The following is a 25,016-nucleotide window of genomic DNA, read 5'->3' as shown; positions in this document are numbered from 1 at the left end:
TAGTTGATTTGTAGCATGCGTCCTTCCAAATATACATACTCGATATAATTCCGACACAGCAAAAGCAACTAAACTTAACTGTTTCTAAGCCTAAGATGACTTAACAAACGCTGTATTTATTTTACACTAAGACTAAATCATGGTTAACTGGCTACTCTTTTCCGTAAATTTACGATTACTCCAACGCACAATTTCTCACGGAAACATTTACCTTTGATCTTAGCTAGCGCGCTCTATTCAATTCAACAGACATAAAATCCGAAAGCACTTTGCCAACTCAGCCTAATGTGATTAAAGTCTCTCCAAGGCTGGGATTGACATAAATGTCTTTGATGTAAACGGCTTTTATCGAGAGTCAAGTAACGCCAGGGTTGTAACCAAGTCATTTTTTTCTGACTCGAATCCAGTCGATTCATTTAGAGTTGTGACTTGAATTAAGACGAGTCGGTTTCAAATGTGACTCGAGCTAAGTCAAATATTACAGTATAACCATATTTTTTCGTATTGAAGTGTCGGCTTCTATTTTTTAATCAGGTCAGCAGACGTGTGAGAGTAGCTCAAAGCGTGTGAGCGACTTTCAACAGAGCTAATACTTTAACATCATTCGTTACGGCATCTGATCCAGGACGGCTACTATTTTTTATTTTCAATCAATTTGTGCAGCTTTTGATCATCCGGTAGTCAATGCTTCTAAATTCTGAGGTCACACTATATGCGTTGCATTAAATCTGTTTCTAAAGTATAACGTGGTATATGTCTACAAATTAGTCTCACTGATACTTTCTATAGAAATTTTTTAAGAAAAATATTCGTTTTGTTATCTAAACTTGTGTTTCTTGCCGTTACCGTTGTCATAACGTGACTTGGGTGATGTTGGACTTTAACTTCAGTAAAGACGAGTCATAAAAAACGTGACTTGAGTCACTACAACAGTGCCAAAAACTAACTGCGAGTAAAGCTTGCCTAACACATAAACCGTGTAATTTTTTCAAGCAAACCGATTTATTTTACGACAGCTAGTAACGTGAGCACCACTTCGCAGTTCAAGATTTTTCAGAATGATTGGTAATTAATGTTAGCACCAAGCAATTGCATGCACACATGGTATAAAGGTGAAAATAATATTAATTCTACATCTACAGTGAACTATAAAGAAAGATTTGACACAATAATTAGTTACGAAAACTACTACAAGTCACACAAAACTAATTATTGAAGAGTTGCTGAGTAAAAGCGACGTAGTCATAAGCACCAAGAATGTTGATACCATGCTGATCGTAATAGGGTGGCATGTGAGACACGCAATACTCTGCCTGCTCACGGCTTAGATTCTGAAAATGCAAGAAACGACAAGTTACAAATTCACTTGAAGCAGCCGTAAAAATAAAATGGAATCGTAATTTTTGTATAAGATGCAAAACTATTTTTACCTGATACAACTCTTCTTTGGTCACGTAAGCCTTTCCTTCCGCACTTAAGGCTCCGAAAGCACTTTCAACTTCTTCACTCGATTTGACATTTTCTGTTTCTCTGCTTATCATGAAGCCCATATACTCTTGCAGAGAAACACATCCATCCCTGAAAAAATGAACATAACCTCAATTACCTAATCTATTCGATGACATGGTAAAATTTCTCAGATTTTTAAGTATTACTTACCGATTCGGATCCACCATGTCCAAGATGGCCTGAAATTCAGGATCATCTGCACCTTCCTCCACCATAGGAAGATCGTAACCAAGAGATCGTAAACATGACTTGAACTCATGGTGCTCAAGTCGTCCTGTTTTGTCTTTGTCAAAGTGCTTGAACATCATCGAGAATTCCTTCAGTGCCTCTTCTGTTACTCCAGTCATATTTCTGTTCAGGAAAATTTTGTGAACTCGAATTCGAAACATGGTTTCTGGGTCCAAGAGATTTTTACTAACCTAGCTTGTATTTGTTGTTCAAGGTTGTGTTGCATTCTCATCCCCAGTTGTTCTAACTGGTTCCACTGTTGAGCAAGTCCCAACGCCGAGTGTTCAGTATAAGCATTATCTAGGATCAAAGCCTCTTCCAGAGCAGCTGCGAGAATTTCTATCTCTTGCAGGTCATCCTAGATGATGAGAAACGCAGAGGTCATTGCAAATAAATCATATGCATACATCGGAAAATGTTTTTAGGCAGAGCGAAGGCATTGTACACACCTTTTTCTCCTTTACTTCCTTTGACTTTAATTTTGTTGCTTCCAACTGTGATTCAAGTGTGCCAGATTCCTCAACCATGGTTGCCCTAAAGCCAAGAAAATTATTATTTTTTGATTGCTGTTGGGATTTAAGATAACAAAAGCAAACAACGGAAAAACTTAAGGTAATGAAAAAACCTTGGTGTCAAGGAACCATCAGAAGAAGAGTAAAAAACATGATATTTGACGATAGTAAAGACATGACGATAACCAACACTGTTTGAGAAAAATGGAGTAATAGTGAAAAGAAAGAAACTATTGTATGCAGCTGTACCTATAATTAGACCGGAATAATCCCACTAAACAAGTGGTAGGGTCGTAAAACGTTAAGTACGTCAGTGTCAACATTGTTAATAGTTTAGGGTATCTTGAGAATTTGGGTTAGATTTTGAAAAAGTACTAAACAAAATTTAAGCAATTGTTATAATTGCTTAGTTGAAAGTCTTATTACATAGTATGGATTAATCCGGTGCAGGCATTAAGGTAGAAGCCCACATTAAATATCCAGGAAATATTTTGCAAAAAAGGTTTCAGCAGTTAAAATAAGCAAGAAAGGAAATAAATTTAATTAACAAAATTGAAATGAAAAAAATACCCGTCCAGTAGGTAAGACCTGAAAACACCAAAAAGTAAATAAACGAATGATAGTAATTAATGAAATAAAATTTGCAAATTATAACTGAAGACTAATTAATATTAAAAACAAATAAACTCAAATGCTTGCGGTAAAATAATGAATTGTGTCTGGACGGAACAGGATTTGATTTTAAGCAATGGTGAACACAGAGAGGGCAGTTAATTAGTTGAATTACCTGGTTGAAGTCAACAAATCATGAAATGTATTGGCTTTTTCGGCAAATTTCTTTCTTGCAATATCATTGTCCTTTTGACGACCAAGCTCCTGCTGCAAGTCTGCTTCTCTTTCGTCAACCATTCTCTCCACAGTATTCCAAGTTTCTTGGACCGTTTGTCTTGTAAACCAAGTGTATGGGTTGTTTGGGATAGCTGAATCTAATGCTGGATTGGTGGAGTCCAATTCTTGAAGACGATCATCAATATCGAACAAATCTTTTAATTCTTTCTTTGCTTCACCAAGAGTTTCACGGAATGATCCATGCTCTTGCAGCAAGGCCTGGGATATACAATTTTAAGTAAATACTAGGGATGTGCCGTGAGGATGATTATTCGGGTTCGTGCGAATCTGAATATCATGAAGGTCGACACGAACGAATCCCGAATCTATTCGTATTAGAACCAAACAATAAAATTTCATCCAAAAGTTGTCAAGTCTTGCTTGTAACATTATGTAATCGAAAAACAAATGGCTTTCTTTTGAAAAATAGTGTTTAAAAACGATTGAAAAAGCAAATTCGTTAGGAAAACGACCTTCATTGTAAGTACTGCTGACTCTAGTTTAGCTTTGTCGGGAAACTAGATCATCACTTTTAACAAAAGTCAGTTAATTTATAAGTAATATTGTATTCGGGTTCGCCATTGTCGGTATTCGTGTTCGCCCGAATCTTCCATAAAGGCGATATTCGGCGAATCTATTCGGGTTTGGGTTCGTATCGGCCCATCCCTAGTAAATACACATGCCATATCGGCAACATAACAGCATATTATCAATTACTAAACGATTCCATGCCAATACCAGAATACCTGTATTTCCATGATTGAATGACACTGAACAGGATCAGACAAGTCTTCTTCAACATTCTCAAACCACGAATTAAATGCAGAAGCTTTCTTTGCAAACAGCAAGTACAGATCATTTACTCCTTTAAGCCTTTGCTGGGTCTTTTCCAGTCGCTCACGTTGAACTTTGGAAGCAGATTTTAATGCATTCCACCTGGAATCACCATGCATAAATTTCATTGTAGGTAAAAAATAGTCAAGAATCAAAATGGTATTATTCTCTGTCATGACATTGTACCTTTCCATAAGGGTAGAATGTCGATCTTTGATTGCATCTGACTGAGCATGGTCAGACACGACCAGCTGATCTCTCAGAATTGTTATTTTTGCAATGCCCTCCTGCTCAAAAGCATCTAAACTGGCTTCGAATGTTACCTACAGAAAGCATAGCTGCAGTTAGAGTCCAGTTCCAAAACAATTTTATTAAACAATCTAATTGTACCTGTTTAACCAAAAGCGCCTGTACAGAGGACAAATCATCACCACAGTCTTCTGACTTCAGAAGCTGCTCCTTTTCTCTGATCCAAGCTTCGACCAAGTCAGCCTGTAAAGGACATCATAACAATAAACATGAAAGTGTTGTTTGAGAGTTGTTTCACTATTTTAAAAACTACTAGTTATAAGTTGGTCAGCAGATCACTGGTAATACCTAAAAAAACTCATTACCTTCCAGTTGAACTGCAAGAAATCTGAAGTGTCCCGCAAAAGATCTTGCCTTAAAGTTGTAGCTGAATCCAGTTTTTCCAGAGTTTCACTTATGTTTTTCAATTCCATTTCAACTTCATCAGAAAGTGGATTTTCCTGTAATAACAATATATACGAAAACCTTCAATTATTCAACAGCTATGGATAAAGTCAACAAAAGTTAAATGAAAAGTTTTCAAAAAAATCTTAAACTAAATCTGAAAAACTACCTCCTGCATAAGCATGTGTCCAGTTGCCTCAACATCTGACACACGGTCACGATGCACCTTTAAGTCCATCTCAAATGCTTCATGCTTTCCGAGTAAGGTCTGTGCAGTAGCTAACGAGTTGGGTTGATCCTGTGAGCCAAGTACACCAAGCTGCTCGTTCATCCAACTCGATTCTTCATCCAAGTCAGCTCTTTGGAAATAGTATATAAAAGGAGATTATTTAATCTTACACCACAATTACTTACATCGAACCAAAACCTCACCAAGTAAATTAAAAAATATACCTGAACTGTTGAAATGATTGCGCCTGAGAAAGCCGAACGCTCCTTAAATCAGACATATTCTTTAAAGTTTTCCAATTCTCAGTAAGTTCATCAAGGCGTTGACCAATTTCTTCCTTGTTCATGGAGGCTTCTTCCTTTATTTTGTTACCACTTTCCTACATAAAAAACACAGACTTTGTCTTATCATGATGTCCCCTAAAATCGAACTGCTAATGCTAACAGTTTCTAGCAATAAGGTAATTAACTAATTTTGCACAGATAATAAATTACAAAGCACTAACCAGTATTCGTTCAATATTCGGTTCATGAGAATTTATTTCCAACTCAATTCTTTTCTGCTTCTTGCGCAAATTATTAACACTTGTCAGGTCCTTCCCACAGTCATCGTTGCTTACGAGAAGCTTCTTCTCACTTCGCAAATAGCAATATAAATCCAACGTGACAATAACTACCTTCGAGTTCATTAATAGTCACAACGATAATGCTTACTTTATCCAGGATTCTTCATCAGCAATGTCACGAAGAAGTTGATGAACGACCAAAGACTCTTGCAATTTACCTCTTCTCACCTTGGTCAGATCTTTTATGGTGACAAAGCTAAAAGTTGAATGATTAATTAATACAAAGCATTCAATTTTACAATAAAGGACATATGTGAAACGCAATACTAAGACAGCAGCAATCTCATTTAAATTCTCTACCGTTTCTCAATGTTGTCACGTTTTGCTTCTACAGCGGCCTGGTCCAACGCATCTGACTCATTTGCCTTCTCCAACAATGACTCAGCATGACGGGTTAGATCACGAGCACGATCTTCATGAGCGGCAACATCAGCTTCAAGAAGTTTTTGTTTTTTCAATAAGTTGGACACAGATGGAACATCTTTTCCCATATCCTCTGATGCAAGAAGGGCCTCCACCTTGAACATGATACAATTTAAAAAAAAAAAAACGATAACACTTAATCACATTTCATTTGGACTAGTACCTCTGACATCCAAAAGTCCAGATCCTTGACAGCAGTGATGAAATTTTGTTGTTGGTTGGCTTCTTTCAACTTTTCCCCCTTCTCGGAAGATTTACTGAGTAGATGGTCCCAGTCTTCTTGTAACTTCTGAATGCGAGTCTACAAAATATCCTATAAGCCAACAGTATCATGGTAAAGTTTAGTGAAGTAACCAGTAAGTTGCTGCCTAGAAAGCGACGGTAGTTGAGAAGTTATAAATCACCAAAGCAGAGAATTTACCTGCACAGCTTCCTCAGATCCAGCACATTGATGTGTGTCGATCAGTTGCTGGCCCATTGATATGACAGCATCGATGCGCTCCTTGTTGGCGTTCAATTCTGCCTCAAATGCTTGATGTTTCTGATGCTTGCTCTAAATGTTTTCAGTAAATCGTTAATCCTAGTGACAGGATTGAAACAAACTAAAACTTCATACAAAAAATCGTTTAATCCAGCCATATGAACCAATATAATTGCTTACTAAAGCTGAAGCATTAATGTGAACAGTTACGTGATGCAAATTAAGACTGTGCAAAGTTGATGTACTTTTAATTTAATGAATAATTATGTTTGTAGCAGTGATGCTAATGATACTTTTGAGATAAGCTATAAATCATAAAGTAAAAAATTTAAAATGCACTCAAATTGCCTTTTGAAGGTAAAATTAAATACCATAGTGTACTATGAACACAATTTCTCATAGAATGTGCTAAAATATAGTTTAGTTGTCATTTACAAAGCAGATATTAAAAGCACAGTTTGAGCTCATATCTGATTCATAATTGAGTTATCTATGGGTACTTGTTATTTGTTAAACCTTGCTATGTTTTTTATTAAATGGCCGGGACCTTTTGAAATTGAAATTTGAATGGACTCAGGAAATATCTGACAACAATTGTCTAAATATTTCATACTACAGCAATTAACATGCTTATTTTCTATTTATTTTAAGCTAAATTAGTTTGTGCAATAAAAATCTAAAATCCTACCAATCCACTTTCAATGTTCTGCTCCAAAGGATCCAAAGAACAAAAAGTTAGTAACAAGCTAAACACTACACCAACTAAAAACTAATAAAGAACTACAGAAATAGTATTAAAGAAGGTTAAAACAGAAAAACATTAAACAATACGATTTTTTATTTTGCTACAAACATACCTGTATGTTGGTTGGATCTTTATAGCTGGAGTCCATCGCGGTTTGAAGTTTGTCAGTGATCCATGCATCTGCTTCATCAGCATCACGGCTGAACTGTTGCAAAGTCTGGGTTTCACCAAGTCTTGATCTCTGCTCAATCAGAGCTGCTTTCAACTTGAGCCACCTGTACAGTTTATCATCAAAGTTATCCAGAAAGTTCAGATAGTTTGTTATCTAGAATTTTAGATCAACCTATGTGACTCTGTGTTATCATAAAAAATACACCATAATCAAAAAAGAAAAAGGAAATGGCAAGTTAAAACATTTTTACCTGGTTTGAACTTCCTCTGCCTTGTTATTAATTTCAGCTTGTGCATAATGTTCAGGATCTGCCTCTGTCAGACGTTTTGCAGATGACTGCAAACCATCCATTTTCGTCTCCTGCAGGCCGATTGCTCGATCAAAATCTTCATGCTTTGTTATCAATGACTCAACCGAGTCCAGAATGTCTCCTACAAGTAGTGATTTAACAGAACAACAGATGTGATGCATTATTTTAAGTAAAAAAAATAAAATAGCCTCTTACCTGATTCGTCAGAAACCAAGAATGCTTCCCTGGCCTTCATCCAATTTTCAGCATTATTGCAATCACGCAAAAATAAATGCAAGGTCAGGCACTGTTCCAGCAATATGCGACGAGTTGCCCAGGCCCTTAAGTTAGTAACGTAAGTTGGAACTTTGCCGTATGAAATAACTACCTCCACAAAATCTCATGAAGATATCACAAATAATTACTTTTCGAGTTCTTCACGATCCCTGGAGATTTTCTGAATTGCGCTGTCAATTTCTGCTGCTGCTGGGTGTTCTGCTTGTACCAGTGCATCTGCTTGGCTCTCAAGAGCATTAAACGACGGAGATCGGGCATCCATATCGGCTCTATGTTCCTACAATCATACGTAAATCAAACAATTTGAAGTGTCAATAACCAAAATATTGATAAATTTACCCATTACTATCACTTAAAACACCAAGTTATTTTCAATAAAGGCGCAGCAGGAGACATGAAAACAAAAACAGATGAAGGAAATGAGAAATAATTCGCTTTGAGATATTAAATTGGATAAATGTCATACTTGATGACGTTGTAACAAAGCTTCTGCTCCAGGTATATCATCCGCCACTTCTACACTTGATACTTCACCGTGTGTGTGTGCCACCCACCTTCCAAGTTCATTACAATCAGCAAGGAAGCGTTGCAGATCATAAGAATCAGACAGAGTACGCTTTCTAGATTCAGCCTTTTACATGAAATACATTTACATAGAAAATGTAAGGAAAATTTTCCCTATATTGTTACCATTGCATTCTACAAAAACAAGCACAGTATAATGCGGAGTAAATAAATCTTTTTGACATACTAACTTTCGCAACTAAATCATTCCATGCTTGGTTTATTTCTGTCTGTTTGTTTTGGATGGGCTCATCTTGATCAGGATGTTGAGTTGAAAGTGTTGTTGCATCAGCATTTAACCCATGTACCCGTTCACCAAGCACAACCAGATCCCTTTCCAAACCTTCATGTTTTCTTTGAAGTGCCTTTATATAAAAGATCAGTTATAAAATGAAATCATTCATTGTGAAAAATTTGGTATTCCTAAAAAAAGTTTAAAAAAGAAATTTAGATAGACAAAATAAACCTGGACTGTAGGAAGATCAGACCCAACATTGTCAATGTTAAGAGCCTCACTCTTTTCATCAATCCAATCCCTTGTTTCATCTGCATCCCTGAAAAGATTAACATATATAAATATACAGTAATTAACGTCTTTCAATTTCAAATTGGTATGTGACATGAGAGTGTCTCCTTAGGCAGTAAATTGGTGATTAAAATATACCGGAAAAATCTTTGCACTTGATGAGCTGATCCAAGCTTATCATTTTGCTCTTTCACAACTTGGTGCAATGAAATCCATTTTTCATTGAGATCCTTTGAAAAAGATGTACGTAATTAGGCTTCACTGATCTCACATGAACATTTATGTTGCATAGAATTTGTGACTTTCTCACTGTTGCAAAACTTTGGTTAAAAGTGAAAATTTTTTCACAATACTCTATGAAAAACTCATGAGTACTAACAAAAATAAAGTGAATTAAACCTAACATAGGACAGAGATTAAAGTGGCAATAGCGTTTATATTTGGTTGGCAACGTTATTAGCTGATTAAAAATATTAGTTGTGGCAAGAAAGTAAAAGAAAGTTGATACCTTCGTTAATGCCCATTTCCTTGAGCATTTAATTAATGAAGCAATCTTGATCCAAGATGGCATGAAAAAGTTTATTGTTACTATTGTTACCAAAGTTAGCTATGAAACTAACATAGATATCAAAGTGGGACATTACACAACAGTTTCGTTATGTCAAGAGGGGCTGGAATTTTCAATTACTGTATATTTAAATCCTTTATCTGGTATAAAAAATTTGCGCAAGCAAATACCAGCAGGCCATAACAATATCGTCATAATAAAACATAGACATGCCAACTTCCATACATGCAACTGTTTACTTCATATACCAAATGTATGACCATTTTTTGTAGCAACTAGCAGCATACACACAATTTGTGCAGTTCATGCATAGCAAAGTAAGACTGCACACTAGCAACATAATCCCATTTCCATCAACCCTTAATTGTGGCATTGGAATTAAGACCCAAATTTATACTGGAACTTAAACATTTGAACAAAAAACTGGAAACCATTATCACAAAATATCTTCATGGTAAAACATTCAAAGGTTAGAATGTAGGAACATGGATCATGCTTTTTACGATAAATGGCGTGTTGTTTGTATTAGTTTTATATATGTTAGGACAGTGAATTTAATGTGGCTTACAAACCTGCATCATACTAAACATTTGTCTTGGTGCCTCCACCGGCTATTGAGAAAGGTATTTAAAAAATTCAAACAAAGGATAAACAACAGAAATACAAAAATTTGAAAGGCGAATCAGAAAAAGAACACGTTATTAATGAAGACAAAAAAGTTATATTTGCTGTTTTTCACCTTGACCTTCTCAGCAACCACCATATCTTCCCTGATATTTTCATCACCAGATTCTGATGAGCTACTGCTGCTACTGCTTCCATCATCATGTTCAAGCCCAAGGTCTTTTGCTTCCGCATTCAGTTCATCAACTCTTTTTTCACGAGCTTTCAAGTCCTTTTGGTAACAACAGAAGTTTTAATTTGACAATGAACACAAGACAATGCGAGAAAAACTAGCTGTTACTGTACCTTCTGAAAATCATCCAATTTTTTTTGAAGTTTTTCAACTTGTTCCAAACTATCTTCATCATCATCATTTTCGACTTGCATATTGTATGTTTCTGCCAAAGTCTTACATTCCTCCATCCAGATCATCAAATCATCACATTCTCGAGTAAGAGCATGCCTACGACGAGAATGCTCCAACGCAGTGATACGAGATCTTCCAAGTACTTTTAGTTCATCATAACTAACATCAAAAAAGAAAGTGAAGAGCTGAGTGCTTTGCATAATGCATTTATTAAATCTTAAACACATTAGACTGTCGTGATGTTATTAGTAATTAATCTATTTTAACTACTATTGTTGATTTACAGTTAACTTACGCAGTCTCAATATCTTGTTGCCGTTTAATTAAAGTGTTGCGCTCTTGTACAGGTTTTTCTTCTCCTTCTTCATCACTTTCATCATCATCCTTAAGCTCTTCATCAACAAGTCTTTTCAAACAAGCTGATGGAACAAATCCTTTCCGTTCATCGTTCTCCACTTTCCACCAATCCTAAAAGATGTTTATCAACATAGATAGTGAAAATTCACAAAAACCATTTCAAAGATTGCCAAACACTAAAAGTTCAGGTTGAATTAAAATTACTAACTGGGTTGTATGCAGACACCAGCGACAACACTTCTCCCTTCCGCACTGTTAATTCACGAGGAAATTTTTCACGATAGTCATAAACAACCAGAACCCTTTCCAGCTTTTCTTCCTTTTCCCATGGACACTGGAGCTATAAATAAATAACTGAATGATTTAGCGATAGTAAGCAGAAAAAAGACATAGACAAACAAGTTTGATGTGTTCCAAAAATAGAACCATGAATAATGGTTAACAGTTTTAAAACTAGTTTAAATTCTAAACCTTGCATTCCTCTGCTTGCTTGTGCAAAGCCTGAATGGTTCCTTCATAAGAATCAACATCAGACATAAGGGCTTCATGTTTTTTGATCAGTGATACAGCAGAGTCCTCATCGGCTCCCACATCTTGCGATGACAGAATAATTTTCTTTTCCTGATAATATATTTGTTTGTAAGAAATTCATTCTACTTAATACACAATTAACTGTGAAATAGCTACTTTTGTTCCGTTTCTTGCTTAAGTGGGTAGTGGCAATGTCAAGTAAAAGTAGTTAGTTAGGGTAGCAGACTTGGATGACTGAAAGGTCTTCACCATTTCACGTCAAGCGATTAATGATTTCTTTTAATTGCTACATATTATGTATTTATGTATAATTTGAAAAGGGCGAATAAATTTCTCTCTTTCAATATGTGGGAAGTTAAATAGATTCTTACCTCAATCCATGAATCAGCATCATTTGCATCTGCAAGGTATTTCTGGGCGTCAAGAGCATCACTGAGATCTTGCCTTCTCTGATCTGCATCCTGCTTCAGCTTTTCCCATTCATCTTTCAGCTTATGAGAGACTTCATCTGTTGTTTGGGCCTCAAAGTGACCTGGTTGAGAAAAAAATCTCAGCAAAGTAAAAATGATTTCAAAAGCAAATATTGTTATAAACATAATTAAACCACATGAACTATAGTACTTTACCTTCCTCAACAAGTTTATTGGCCTGATGGCAAACATCATTAATTTGAGACTCATGGGATGCAATTTCAGACTGTACTATCTGATGTTTTTTCTCCAAGTTTTTAACGCTCATGAGGTCTTTGCCTATACAAAAATCAAAAGATGTGTAATATGAAAGTATGCTGTTAACCAAAATGGGTGGATTGCAAATTTAAACAACCATACCAATATCTGTTGATGTAGCAATAGGACGTTTATCTTGAATCCATTCTAGTTCATCTTGAATGTCTCTAAATAGCTGTTTGCTTTTCCGTGACTCTGCAAGTTTTTCTCTTCGATATGCCATAGGCTCCTTGATATGAAAAAATTTAGGATAGAATGAAACAGTTAACAATAAAGTTTCAGGAAAAAATCTTGGAATATCTGTCTATTTGTCTATTCTTATCAAACCCATAGTTCAAAAAATCTGATAACTGAGCAAAACAGTACTAATTAAATTAATACCTGCAAGCTTTTGTATCTTGAAGCAAGTTCTTCTTGCTTGTGCTTGATATCGTCACAATTAAAATGCTTTTCATCAACAAAATTATTTGCTTGTACTTCTATTCCATCTATACGTTCCTAAGGAAATTTGCAACTTTCAAATTTGCAGCAGACATGTAGAAATAAAAACTGAGCAGAGAACACACAAGACAAGTAAAACATTGAGCTCCCTAGTATTTCTTCCTTGCACTTTTGCACTACCTTATGCACTTGAACATCAACTTCTAGCAGTTGGTGTTTTTTAATCAAAGCTGCAACAGTTGCAACATCCTTCCCGTAATCTTCAGATTTTAATGCATTTTCAACATCATTAATCCAGCGATGCATATCTGCAACTGTTCGGTTGAAAGCTTGTTCAGCACATGCCTCAGACAGCTTTTCACCTACATGAGAACAATTCATAAAATAAAGGAAATATTACAATCTATCACATTTCATCAAGATCTCTGCTAATTGCAGGAAATGAACAGCATAAAAGAAGTTAAGAGTTAAGGCTGCTTTAGCACTTTACCTCTTTCTTTGCATTTTTCAAGCAAGTCTTTCCACGCTACTTCTACATTTTCGGCATCCTGTTTGATTTTATCACTTGCATAGTGCTCGGCGTCCACTAAAGCTTGAGCATCTTTCATGCAAGATTGCACTCTCTCTTCACTTGCCTGTACTTCCTCTTCAAATATCTGATGACGTTGGAGTTTCCCGCGGATATTGCTTGGATCCTTTGTTATTGTTAAATTTGGCGAAGCATTAATATTTACTAATTAAGATCATCAGACTAGGTTACCAATTTTTCATCCGAGCAAATTATAATAATTTCACCAAGTATTTAGGTCTTAACTGGCAGGCAATTAATCGGTAATCGGTCAATTTGCCTATCAGTGCGTCTCTGGCTTTAACATTTTACAGAAACACAAAATGTAATTATTGAGCAAAAATAAACCTTGTATGATTCATCAGTGGCAATTTTATTCTTTTCATCAATCCAGGAACATAGGTTGTGTATGTCTCTTTGGAAAGAATGGAACTTGTATGCATCTTCCAGAGCAGTTTGCCGAACTTCAATTCCCTTTTTCAGAGCTGCATGTCGTTCCAAAAGCTGTTAGGAATCACATCGCTTTAAAATTATTACTCATCACTTTCATATATGTAACCTACACAGGTTAGAAGTAGTATCATAAAAGCACACATACTGCACAAATAATACACAATAAAAAAACCTCATCTCGGCGCTTCTCAATATCAGTCGAAGCGTAGTGTCCTTTGTTAATAAGACGAGTTGCAGTTTCATCAACAGAGTTTATCTTCTCCTCCTGTGCTGCAGCAGACCTGGTAAAGTCATCATGCTTTCGCCTCAGGGTAAGAACAGAATCAAGTGAATCACCCAGATCATCTTGAGCAAGAAGAGCTTCCTAGATAAAGAGACCCATAATTCAGCATAGCTTTACTTATGTTCAAGATTAGTGCACGTGCTGAGAGCTAAGAATGAATAAACTATTTTATGCTACACCACAACTTTAACAACCAACAGTTATACCACTATCTACATTTTTACATGACACTTTTTCAAATGAGGGCTATACCTGGGTCACCACCCATGTTTCTGCCTGTTCAGCATCTCTGTTAAAAAGAGCCAAATGCAGACACTGGTCATACAGTGCCTGGCGTTCTTCCCAAGTCCTAAGCAAGGATTCATGTCTTGTTCTCAAATTATTGACATATTCAGGGATAAGACCAGGTTTAGTTGTGGTACGAGTTTCAACAGGTCTGCACATAAAAAGCATTTGTTACTGTATAATACACTTTATATGTAACACATTATGCACAGTAGTAGTGTATTTGTTGATACAGTTCTTTGGAAAAAAAATGCTTGCTATGTTAGTGTTAGTCCTACCAGCGGCATAAGTACTGATGAATTATATCTGTTTAACAACTAGGTTGGGTTTTTATTACCGTTCAGAGCTTTCATCTTCACTGGATGATGATGATGATGATGAAGAACTATCTTCCTTTGAAATTTCAACATGAATCACTGTAGCTGCAGGATGACCTTCATCTATGAGAGCCTCACCAAAGTTGATGACCTCGCTAAAAGTGCTTTCCTGAGCCTCAATCTCACCCTGAAACCAAAAAAAACTTGTTATGGAGCTATGAATACTTATTTATACTATTTTACATTTATTTATCAATTTAATGCTGTTTATTTTTAATTGTCATCAAAAGTTTTGAATACTGGAATCTAAAATCTAAACTAACTTAAAATCAAATGTTAAACTTTTATAAAGAGTGTTTTGACAATGTTTAAAAATGAAATGCAGAAAATAAAGTAAAAAGTCATCACAACAATATGCTTGGTGCATCGTAGAATCTAAATACCCTATGTTCTTGGTGTTTATCAACCAAAGCTTCTGCTCCATTTACATCAGAAGTTATCTCATCTGCAGTCATTCGAGCTTCCATGTTATCAGACCACTCCATAATATCATGGCAGTCAGCCAAAAAACGCTAAACATAGAAATGTAAAATGCAATTAAACGCACAGTTGGACAGTAAAAACTTTAAATCTGTGCACACCTGTAAATCATAGTTTTGCTTGAGCTTAGTCTTTCTCTGATTTGCAATGTCTTTGAGGTGTTCCCACTTTTCAGAAACCTCAGTACGTTCCTTATTAACAGATATATCTCCATACTCCTCCTGAATTTTGTCTGCTTCATTGCACAAAAGTGTCACCTAAACCAGAACACAATTGTGTTAGTGAAAGATGAATTACATGTTACAAACACTCCTGATTTATCACTAGGGTGATTCTTTACGGACCAAAAACTTTAAAAACGATTTTATTTCTGCAAAAAATTGACTTTATCGACTTAATAAAAAAAACGATCAGAACACCAAAAAAAGAAGCAAAATTGCTTTTATAGTCTTGTGACTGATGTGATAACTAAGAGAAAATGATAATAATGGATGAATTGTGCAAGTAACAAACACATTATTGCGTAATAAATATATAACATTGACAGCAAAAGTGTTGTGAATGATGGACTGACGTTGATGCAGACTGTTTTACCAAATCAGTTGCAATATAAAACCAAGTTTTACTTTAACTTTCCAAGAAAACTGAGAGGTAACCGTCTAAAAGCAAAGAATTTGCAACAAAATGTGCAAAATCTGGTATGTAAGTGTAAATTGACCTAACAATAAAAAACTGACCAATAAACAAAAAATTGACTTTTATTGACTCTTTAGCTTTGCAAGTATTGATTATTATTGTCAAACTTGGTTTTCCAGATTTTCTTGTTGTCCTCTAATACCAAAAAACTTGACTTTATTGACTATGAATCACTGCCCCGTTTATCATACAAAACCTTTTCTTCCAAAGCAGCTAAATCACGTTCAACATTATCATGATTGCGTTGCAGTTTTTGCACAGAAGCAACATCTGATCCCATATCGTCTGATTGCAGCATCAGTTCCTTTTCTTTCATCCAAAGAATTGTCTCTTCCACGTCGCTAAAATTTTGGTCATAAATAAAGTAAGAAATTACACACAAACAATCTTTTAGTTTTAAGTTTTAACTTAAATAGTAGACACTAAAAATATGTTTTGGATATCCAAGCATTAGTGAAACGCTACACTAACCGGTGCTGTACTAATTTCTTCGATGGAAAATAACAGTATTATTTATGAGCAAATGGTTATAAGTCACTACATATTAGGTGCTGCTTTTATCTAAATACTGCATATATATTGAGATTTCTAAAATATGCAGAATGAGCAATAACAGAACAGTAATCCGTTTTTATGAGATGTGATTATATTACAGTTAAACAATAAAACTGCTGAAATGAAATAAAAACTTTCTGCAAACAACTTATAATGTTCAATGGTATGAAACAAAGGCCTTCATCACTAAACTGAAGACCTACTAGAAAGACCTAAACATAATTAAACTGAAAGCTGGCTGGCTTGTTCTTGATACGGGCGTGAAATTTATTTACCGCTTAAATTTATGAACACGGGTAGAAGCAATCAGAGCTTTGTTCCTGTCCTTGGCTTTTTCGTTCAAAAGTTCCCACTCATCTAGCACTTCACGTTCTTTTTTCCGAATTGCTTCAGATTCAGGATGATTTTCTTCTTCAACCTACAGACAACAATATTGCAAAAAGTTTAGTTTTAAGAACACAATGTGCTGATTCAGTATTCAACTCGATGATGGTAAATATATAAATACAAAAATACATACCATTTTGTTAGCTTCTTCACGTATGTCTTTAACACGATCACCAAATCCCTGCAACTCACTCGAAAACTCATCAAATTTGACACGAAGCATATTGACATGATCCAAGTCATATCCAATCTCAGTTGACCCAACTATGGATTCCTAAAAATAAAAGTTTAGTAAAAACATTTAATACGTATAGTGAATTGTTGTGCAAATTCTATTTTTGGGAGTTTGGATAAAAGTATACAAATAATTCAACTGGGTTTTCTAATGTTTGTCGGTTAGCACAAAATAATCTCCATATCATCACATTGGATTAATATGTTAGAAGGAAAACAGACAGAATGTAACAATTTGCCAGTAATACTGCAATATAAACAGCGCAAGTAATCATACTTTGTCTTTAATCCAATACAAGACTTCATCACATCGATGTAGGAAGGTAACAAGTGAGAAAGCCTGTTGTAGTCGAATCCCACGCAACTCAAGAGCTTTCAATAATCCATCCCAGAGATTGTGTAAACTGGCGAGACGAGCCTAAACAAAACCGAAACTGCCACAATAACCGATCATATAGATATAGCTTAGTTTTCAGTTCAAGCATATTGTCATGTGAGTCATACAATACTTTATAATATTAGCTCACAAACATACTTTCAATGGCCAAACAAATTAGGCAGAAAGAGCAGCAAAAAATTACATACTTAACTAAATTTACAAGAAATTGCACACTGATGGAGTGATGGTGCCAGAGTAGCGTAATCAATACCAAGCTTGGTATAGATCAATAAATTATTTAAGTAAGCACACAGTTCTTCCAAATGGGGGAAAGCAGTTCCTGCAGTGGAATGCTTTATAAAGATAACGACTGCAGGCTGACTATGGCCTGTACTTTAAGTGACATAATCAATGCACATTGCACAGTCACAATTCTGATAAACAGATGCAGTGGAAACGATAAAAAGCTTTCATAATTAATATTGCAATAGCATTTAATATCTTTCGAAGAAATGTCTCTTAACTAACAGAAAATAAACACTTTCATTTTTTTCAATTCGGAATTACAAATTATGTTTGTCTTAAATCTGTAAAACCTTTTCCAGTTTGGATCAGTATGATAATGGGAAAAACCTACTACATTGTATCGCAATATGTTGCTTCAATTTATCCAAAAACAGAATTGGAGCTACTAAGTTTACCAAGTAACTAAACAAGTGAACTAGTAGACCCAAAATTAAAAACAAGTGGATAAAATCTCAAATTGTCCAAGTTTGTCTTTAACCAGTTGAAATAAATTGTGCTGGTACGTGCTCTTTGGACAAAGAAATTGATAATTTTTAATGAATCTTTCCAAAAAAATGGCTGTGATAATAAAAGTACCGTAATGAATTTTTTATAATCCAATTCAATTTTTAAATACTTTATTTACTACAAACGCTGTGCAAATTTATTAACAACAAAATTAAATTATATGTTGGTTAAAAACTAATCATCAAAAAAGGAAAAAATGTTAAAATATCGATTTAACTGATAATTATTTTATATCAAACCTGTTCGAAACGGACTCAATATAAATTAATCTAAGAAATTAGCATAAAGTGATGAATCAAATAAAAAATTAATAATAAACATAGTCCATGCATATACCTTAATATTCTCAGATGATTTGTGTTCATTATCCATCATTTCTTTTCCCTCATTATCCAATTTAGTTAGGGATCCTTTGTTTGCTTGCACTTCAGCTTCAAGAGCACCATGCCGCTGCAAACTGGCCTGTTGCAAATATACAGCAAATTAACATCAATTAAACAAAAATGACACTAAAACATTACAGGATTAACTAATGCTGATTCTTCATCAATCTAACCTCTAAGTTGGATGTGTCTCTCCAACTGCCATCAGTAGCTTGTTGCATTCTGTCGGCAATCCATCTTTCCAATTCATCAGCATCCCGATAGAAATTTTGCTCCTGTAGTATGCTGTTTAAGTCTGCCCGTCGTGATACTAGAGCATCTTTGAATGCCTGAAGAGTCAATGATTACCAGTGGTTAGAATAAGAAAACATAAAATCCAAAATTTAAGTATATAATAACAGAAATCAGTAAAAAAAGAATGACTTGATCATTTATCAATTTTTCACATATAAGAAACACTTTTTCTAAATCATAAAATCCTTCAAAATGCAAAACTTTTCACTGGGATTGGCAAAATAGAGTAACAGAACTCAAATGCACAATTGTGATTCTTGAGTCTTTATGTTAGCACTTTGCAAGTTTGCAACTAGTTCGTCTGTTAAGTTCAAAATTGGCTCAGCTTAAAGACAATTTTTGAAAAAAAAATTTCTTAAAAGTATAGATTCCAGATAAATAAGCAGATTAATCAGGTAGGACATAAGGCAGTGACTAAATCTTTAATTTTGGAATCACAATAAAAATTTTCCAAATACTAACCAATCCCTATATCGCATATTTGCTATTTTATCAACTCTTTGCAAACCAGCTTACATCAAAGCTCTCCTTTGTGATATATTTTTAGCAAAGCGTTCTGTTTGGAAAGAAAATTGAGAAATAACACTGTGATTTGGACCATATAAAAGCTAAATTGTTACTTTCGTTTTGGTACTAAGCAGTACGCGGTCGCATCGCTCGCATTGTCCTAAATCCAGCTCTGGGTACTTGTTTACAAGGTGTTAAAATACAACATGTTAACATTTTTTACAGGTTAGAAAACATAAGCTTATAAATTTGATTGCAATAGTTTTGTTTAGTGAGGGTGTTTCCCACACAGGCCAAAGTTTGCAGTATAGCATTTGGTTTAACAGGAGCTATGGTATATATATATTTTTTTCTTGTGCAGTCGAAACGTCACTGAATGGATGCCTATTAGAAAACAGCTTTTAAACACTTTATTTATTCATTAACAATCAGTTGATGAGTGTGACAACTGAGAACTAATAAAGGTTCCATGATGTAAAAAATTTTATTGTTATAGTTTTAAATACATTAAAATTCTAAATAAAGCTTATAAACCACCCTGATTGTGGCAGATATGCACATTATAATGATTACTCAAAATGGTACTGCCCACCGCAGATTGGAGACCTACATGTGTGACCATCTCAAGCTATCACTCACATCTGCCTCATCCAGCATGTTGCACATAGTGATTTACTTTCTCATTTTGACAAGTTTCCAAATATATGATAGGGGAAGATATAAAAGACATAGAAAACTTTTCAGTTTAAAATGCTAACCTTAATGATATATTCAAAAGTATGAACTTTATATTTCTATTTTTCCGCTTAAACACTAAAATTGTCTTTGTCTCGTGTAACCTACAGCTAATTTTTCTCTTTTAAAGTAAAATTAGAAGGTATATAATATTGTGTTGCATAAGCATATGCAATGATTCTCAAATAACCTAGAATCTAGAATTCGCCAAAAATTAAAAGCCTGAAAAAATATGTTCAATGCAGAAAGTGAGACTGCATGCAATGAGCTTATGTTTATGTTGTCTAGAATTAGATGATTTTTTTATATGCTTTATAAAAGGTGGCAGAGTGGTGCAGGATTTATACTAGAAAAAAGGCTATGTGCACATTTTCTCTTAGGCACCCGATTTTCAAAGGATTTTCACTACATTTGGCAGTAAAACAATCAAGACAATGACAAAATTTGACGATGAATCGAATGCAATCATCATGATGAAGCATGAGTATACAGTATTCTATGTGAAAAATAGGCTACCTTGTATTGAGACAATACATATTCTCTTCTTCTTGCAATGTCTGCAGCATTCTCCAGTGGAGCAAAATGGGCACTAGTGCTTAGTTCAGTCGACATTTTTTTTAAATTGCTCACAAAAATATACGCTCTAATGTGATAACTAGGGCAACCAGTTTTTTGACCTAAAAAGTTTAAATTTTGACCTTAAAATTTGCAAATTTTGACCTCATTTTGACCTAAAAAGTTTAAATTTTGACCTAATTTTGACCTAAAAAGTTTAAATTTTGACCTTATTTTGACCTAAAACGTTTAAATTTTGACCTCATTTTGAAAAACGCTATACTGATAGTCTCTACACTGTCTACAGCAACTTTCTAATCTAATTTAAAAATGCTGTATTTAAAAATGACAAAATGCTTTTCTAGTGTTGACTTTTTTTCGCTTCTGCGTATTAAGATTGACAACTTGCACTTTCAAATGCAATGCCGTCACATCGTGACGTCACCAAACGCGCTGAAAAGCCTTCCCTCTCTTTGTGGCTTTGGTTCTAAGTAAAATTTGCGGCACTGGAATTGTTTGCGGTACAAGAAAAGAGAAAAACGGAAGAATAATATTACAAAATGGTTACAAAATTACAAGTTTAATAGATTTTGACCTAAAAAAAAGACCTAAAGAAACAATTTGACCGTATTTTGACCTAACGTAACATTTTGACTTTATTTGACCTAATAACTTCTATACCACACGTCGTACAAAGCTGAAATTTGTTTTGTGCTTGTTTGATAACATTCTGGGCAGGTTAAAAAAAATTGACCATATTGACTTTTGGTTGCCCTAGTGATAACTGATCAAAATTAAAAAGTATAAAATTTTAATAGCCTACACACTACTGACTTATCTGCTATCACAGGTATTAGCTCAAAAGCTTAGTCCTATAGTCAGATAGTGAAGAGTGTGGCATCTTCACGCACGAGCTTTGTCAAAAGGCACATGCACACCAATTTTCTATCTTCTTGCTGATTTATACTAAATAAGCAAAGAATTGAGCCTTCAGTGCACAAGAACACACCAAAATTTGGGTGTTTGCACGCACTGTTTCCTGTCGAAAACTGTCGTACTTTCCAGTTGGGGCTAAGTCTACCACAAGCTACCCTACCACTAGGCTACCAGGCCTGTCGCCTGTGACTCCAAATTGCACCTGAATCAAGTGAGCAGACAATTTTTTTAAGAGCACTAAAAAGGCAAACTTAAACTTTCAGCGGGGAACGATGTTCAAAATCGCGGTTAAACGTCGTAAACAGATTGAAAATTAACCCCAAAACCATATCCTATAGTCATTAATTACGATAGTGTCTACCGGCGTACTAACAAATATTGAACCTACTTTGTGACATAATACATTGTCTGATAAAGGATTTGACACAGCAGAAAGCGTGCCTCTATTATTCAGTGGCTGACTGGCTGAAGAATATGATACGGTGATAACTTTTGCGTATGCAAGTAAACTGGTAAACAAAATACAGTATACAGGTCACAGGTGTTGGCCTGCTTCTGTATGTAAGTTCTGTAGGCTACTTGTTTATAGAGCTTATTGCGGATTAAATGAATGAATTCATTACGTCACGAGGGGTGGTCACTACTTGGCACGACACTGGCACTAATTAGTGATTTCTACGGCGGCAGACCACTTTCAACTTATCGAATATGAATTCAAGTTTAACGTGATGAAGTTTAATTTATAACTTTCGGTGGGAAACGATGTCCAAAATCGCGGTCAAACGTCTTAAAAAAATCAAAAATTAACGAAAAGTCCTTTAGTTGTTACGTACGATCGTGTCTGCCGGCACTTAGTGACTTCTACGGCGGCAGACCACTTTTAACTTATCGAGTATGAATTCAAGCTTAACGTGATAAAGTTTAATCTTAACTTCCGGTGGGGACGATGTCCAAAATTGCGGTCAAACGTCGTAAAAAGATTGAAAATATTGTATTTTATGTGATAAAGAAGACTGTAAAACTGGTCATCGCCAGCATGCAAAACTGAAAACAAACTCGAACTCGCACGACAACTATTTGCTTGAGCAATGGAAAAATGTCAAACAGGAATACGATATTGGTTACTAGAGAAACATGTACACGTTATTAGAAAACACAAGTGCCAGACGGAGCAAACACAAATTACGAAAACACATTACGATTATATAACACAAATCCAAAAGTTTTTCCAAGCTTTCCAAATGTTCTGCAGCTGTCCCTCCAGTCACAATCAAGTCATCAAGATATGCTGCTGCTCCAGTGAGTCCCGTAGTCATAGTAGTGTGGTAGCAGTGTCCATGCCACGTTGAAACTGTGCTGGGTTGAATGCTATGACAAAACACATGCGGTTATAACGGTAAAGACCAAAAGGTGTGTTAATTACACATAACTTTCTTGCGTCGTCCTCGAGTGCCAACTGCAGATATGCATCCGCTAAATCGATTTTGAGTAAAATCTTCCACCGCAACGAGTCCAATGTCAGTAAAGGTTTTTTTTCAACTTCGATTAAGGATTTTGAAGTCACCGCAAATCCTAATGGCTCCACTTGGCTTGGAGACAACTAGTATGGGCGCAGCCCAATCACTATATAGTATATAAGCTACATGTTGTAAAACGCCATTTTCAACTAACCTGTTCAGTTCCTTTTTTACGTCCTCCTTCATTGCAAATTGGATGGGCCTGGGCTTAAAAAAATGCGGTGTTGGCACCCGGCTTTAAATGAATCGACACCTTCACTTGTGAGCATTTCCACAACTTGGTGCTGAAAACTTCCAGTTGCCTACGGCATAGTTGCTCAATCCGACAATCTTGTGAGTGTTACATTTCGTTGACTTTCTCTGACAAGGCTTGTTCGGAATGCTTTGGGTAGGAAGTTACATCAACTTCAAGACTATCTAAAGTTCTTTCTAGAGCTAATGTACTCATGTAGCTAATGTATGTACTCAAGACTATCTAAAGTTCACTACTTCAAGACTATCTAAAGTTCTTTCTAGAGCTAATGTACTCATGTAGCTAATGTACAATAAACGCATCGCTCCAATCTAATCCAAATAGGTTAGTACCCCGTTCTTCGTTAACTACGACAAGCTTTGATACCATACGTTTTGATTACGTCTGTATGGCTTGATACTTAGAGGGTCAAGTGATTTAAAACATCATACCAAGACGAAAACGTTGTGTTTTCTCCTGGTAAACCTCTGAGGTATTAGGCGCTCGATAGCAACAAACAAACGAACAGTGTGAGAACTTGGAGACATAGACGAAAATTTAAGGAGCAAAAAAAGGGAGACGAAATGCATTAAAAATCTTAAATGTCGTAAATGCCATTATAGTTTTTAGAGACTTTTATTTAAAGCAGAATCATAGTTAGGGTAAAAACGCAATTTAAAAAGAAAAAAAGAAAACAATTAAAAATTTTACTGTGCTTTTCAGCCATGTATTTGTCTTATTCATCAAGCAAATATAAAAGCTTCCAATCGCAGTTGACATCCACATAAAAGTTTAACTGGGAAAATTTTATATAAAAGTTACACAATTTAATTTAAAAGTGAAGTTGTACAAACAAACACACATGTTCAATTTACCATAGATACGCGCAAAAAAACGAAATATTTCCTCATTGAGGCAATTGTAATTTTGGCTTTTATGTGTCATTAATTTGTCCCCAAAAGTAACAATCGATGTGGCCTATTTGTAAGTTTTAATCATTTAATTCTTGTCTGATACATTTTTTTTAAGATTTGGCCTAGGCAATCTAATTTGATCGGTTTCTTGGATTGCTTCTTTTGCCTTGAGTTTAAGAGCAGCTCCATTCACCGTATGAAGTAGAACTTGTGAACTTTCCATAACTCGTGTATAAGCTGCCTGAGTTTCGCATATGGCTCGATCAAACTCGTTCTGTGACGCCATTTTCTGAGCGATAGCTTCATTTATGTTGGCCAATCTGCAGTCATTATAAACACACTGTAGCTAGAAATAACTTAGTAGAAAATAGTTTGAAGCAAACTCTTAACATGCACGTGTTTGGCAACATGATCATCCATGCCAGCATCAGTTTGATATAAGATTTTTTCACCATTTGCAAACCAACCTGTTTGTCAATAATTTAATGTCGTTATGGAGCTTTGCCTTTTCTTCTTGGTCCGATTCAATCTGCCTTTTCAGTTCGTCACGTCGTGAACATAAATCTTCGACGCATTTAACCATTTCATTGTTATATGCTTGAAGTGGTGCACCACTGCCGTGCAACTGTGGAAAACTGTGAGACATTGCAAAGATGTTGCTGAGATGATTGATCTACCGTCTATCTGTCGTAATAAGCAATTGCCTGTACTAACTTAAAACAACGGACAGAAATAGATACAAAATTTTCATTATTAGCGAAAA

At 35.3% G+C, this 25,016-nt stretch overlaps 2 protein-coding genes across 10 annotated transcripts; both read right to left on the bottom strand.

The window, feature by feature from the left end:
• Nucleotides 1-980: 980 nt before the first annotated feature.
• On the bottom strand, nt 981-20,801 carry LOC143445108 (spectrin alpha chain, non-erythrocytic 1-like). Of its 9 annotated transcripts, XM_076943973.1 has the most exons (53): nt 20,616-20,801; nt 18,737-18,892; nt 18,517-18,642; nt 17,266-17,406; nt 16,888-17,028; nt 16,643-16,785; nt 16,009-16,153; nt 15,218-15,373; nt 15,020-15,148; nt 14,597-14,763; nt 14,227-14,410; nt 13,864-14,055; nt 13,587-13,742; nt 13,161-13,365; nt 12,851-13,032; nt 12,611-12,727; nt 12,332-12,458; nt 12,128-12,250; nt 11,873-12,033; nt 11,442-11,591; nt 11,179-11,310; nt 10,909-11,081; nt 10,553-10,772; nt 10,323-10,478; nt 10,156-10,194; nt 9,524-9,568; nt 9,154-9,245; nt 8,956-9,043; nt 8,681-8,854; nt 8,392-8,556; nt 8,054-8,202; nt 7,845-7,969; nt 7,590-7,770; nt 7,280-7,442; nt 7,111-7,128; nt 6,363-6,494; nt 6,105-6,242; nt 5,819-6,036; nt 5,607-5,714; nt 5,399-5,528; nt 5,118-5,272; nt 4,834-5,023; nt 4,586-4,720; nt 4,362-4,463; nt 4,158-4,294; nt 3,884-4,073; nt 3,037-3,356; nt 2,820-2,837; nt 2,187-2,271; nt 1,929-2,095; nt 1,660-1,860; nt 1,431-1,578; nt 981-1,331 (listed from the first exon to the last, which is right to left on the bottom strand). In XM_076943973.1, the coding sequence occupies exons 1-53, from the start codon at nt 20,709-20,711 to the stop codon at nt 1,206-1,208; spliced, it is 7,617 nt and encodes a 2,538-aa protein (XP_076800088.1). In that variant the 5' UTR covers nt 20,712-20,801; the 3' UTR covers nt 981-1,205. The 9 variants fall into 9 exon arrangements, with proteins under 9 accessions (XP_076800088.1, XP_076800089.1, XP_076800090.1 ...); XM_076943974.1 differs by lacking the exon at nt 2,820-2,837 and having other exon boundaries at nt 20,616-20,795; XM_076943975.1 differs by lacking the exon at nt 7,111-7,128 and having other exon boundaries at nt 20,616-20,795.
• Nucleotides 20,802-23,956: 3,155 nt separating this feature from the next.
• On the bottom strand, nt 23,957-24,993 carry LOC143445464 (microtubule nucleation factor SSNA1-like). Its single transcript, XM_076944580.1, has 2 exons — nt 24,721-24,993; nt 23,957-24,573 (listed from the first exon to the last, which is right to left on the bottom strand). Exons 1-2 carry the CDS (start codon nt 24,897-24,899, stop codon nt 24,339-24,341), a joined length of 414 nt encoding a protein of 137 aa, XP_076800695.1. The 5' UTR covers nt 24,900-24,993; the 3' UTR covers nt 23,957-24,338.
• Between the last annotated feature and the right edge of the window lie 23 nt (nt 24,994-25,016).

The sequence above is a fragment of the Clavelina lepadiformis genome, chromosome 2 (assembly GCF_947623445.1).
Source record: "Clavelina lepadiformis chromosome 2, kaClaLepa1.1, whole genome shotgun sequence".
NCBI classification, from domain to species: Eukaryota; Metazoa; Chordata; class Ascidiacea; order Aplousobranchia; family Clavelinidae; genus Clavelina; species Clavelina lepadiformis.
This window is presented reverse-complemented; position numbering and strand designations above follow the sequence as displayed.

What these genes read in the sequence shown, in the direction of transcription:
- LOC143445108 (XM_076943973.1), bottom strand. Translation starts at nt 20,711, where the DNA reads ATGTCGACTGAACTAAGCACTAGTGCCCATTTTGCTCCACTGGAGAAT. An exon ending in ATGCTGATTCATGGATTGAG is followed by an intron (nt 11,592 to 11,872) that starts GTAAGAATCTAT and finishes ATATATTATCAG; the next exon opens with GAAAAGAAAATTATTCTGTC. An exon ending in GCAGAGGAAGTTCAAACCAG is followed by an intron (nt 7,443 to 7,589) that starts GTAAAAATGTTT and finishes TAAACTGTACAG; the next exon opens with GTGGCTCAAGTTGAAAGCAG.
- LOC143445464 (XM_076944580.1), bottom strand. Translation starts at nt 24,899, where the DNA reads ATGTCTCACAGTTTTCCACAGTTGCACGGCAGTGGTGCACCACTTCAA. An exon ending in ATTAAATTATTGACAAACAG is followed by an intron (nt 24,574 to 24,720) that starts GTTGGTTTGCAA and finishes TAATGACTGCAG; the next exon opens with ATTGGCCAACATAAATGAAG.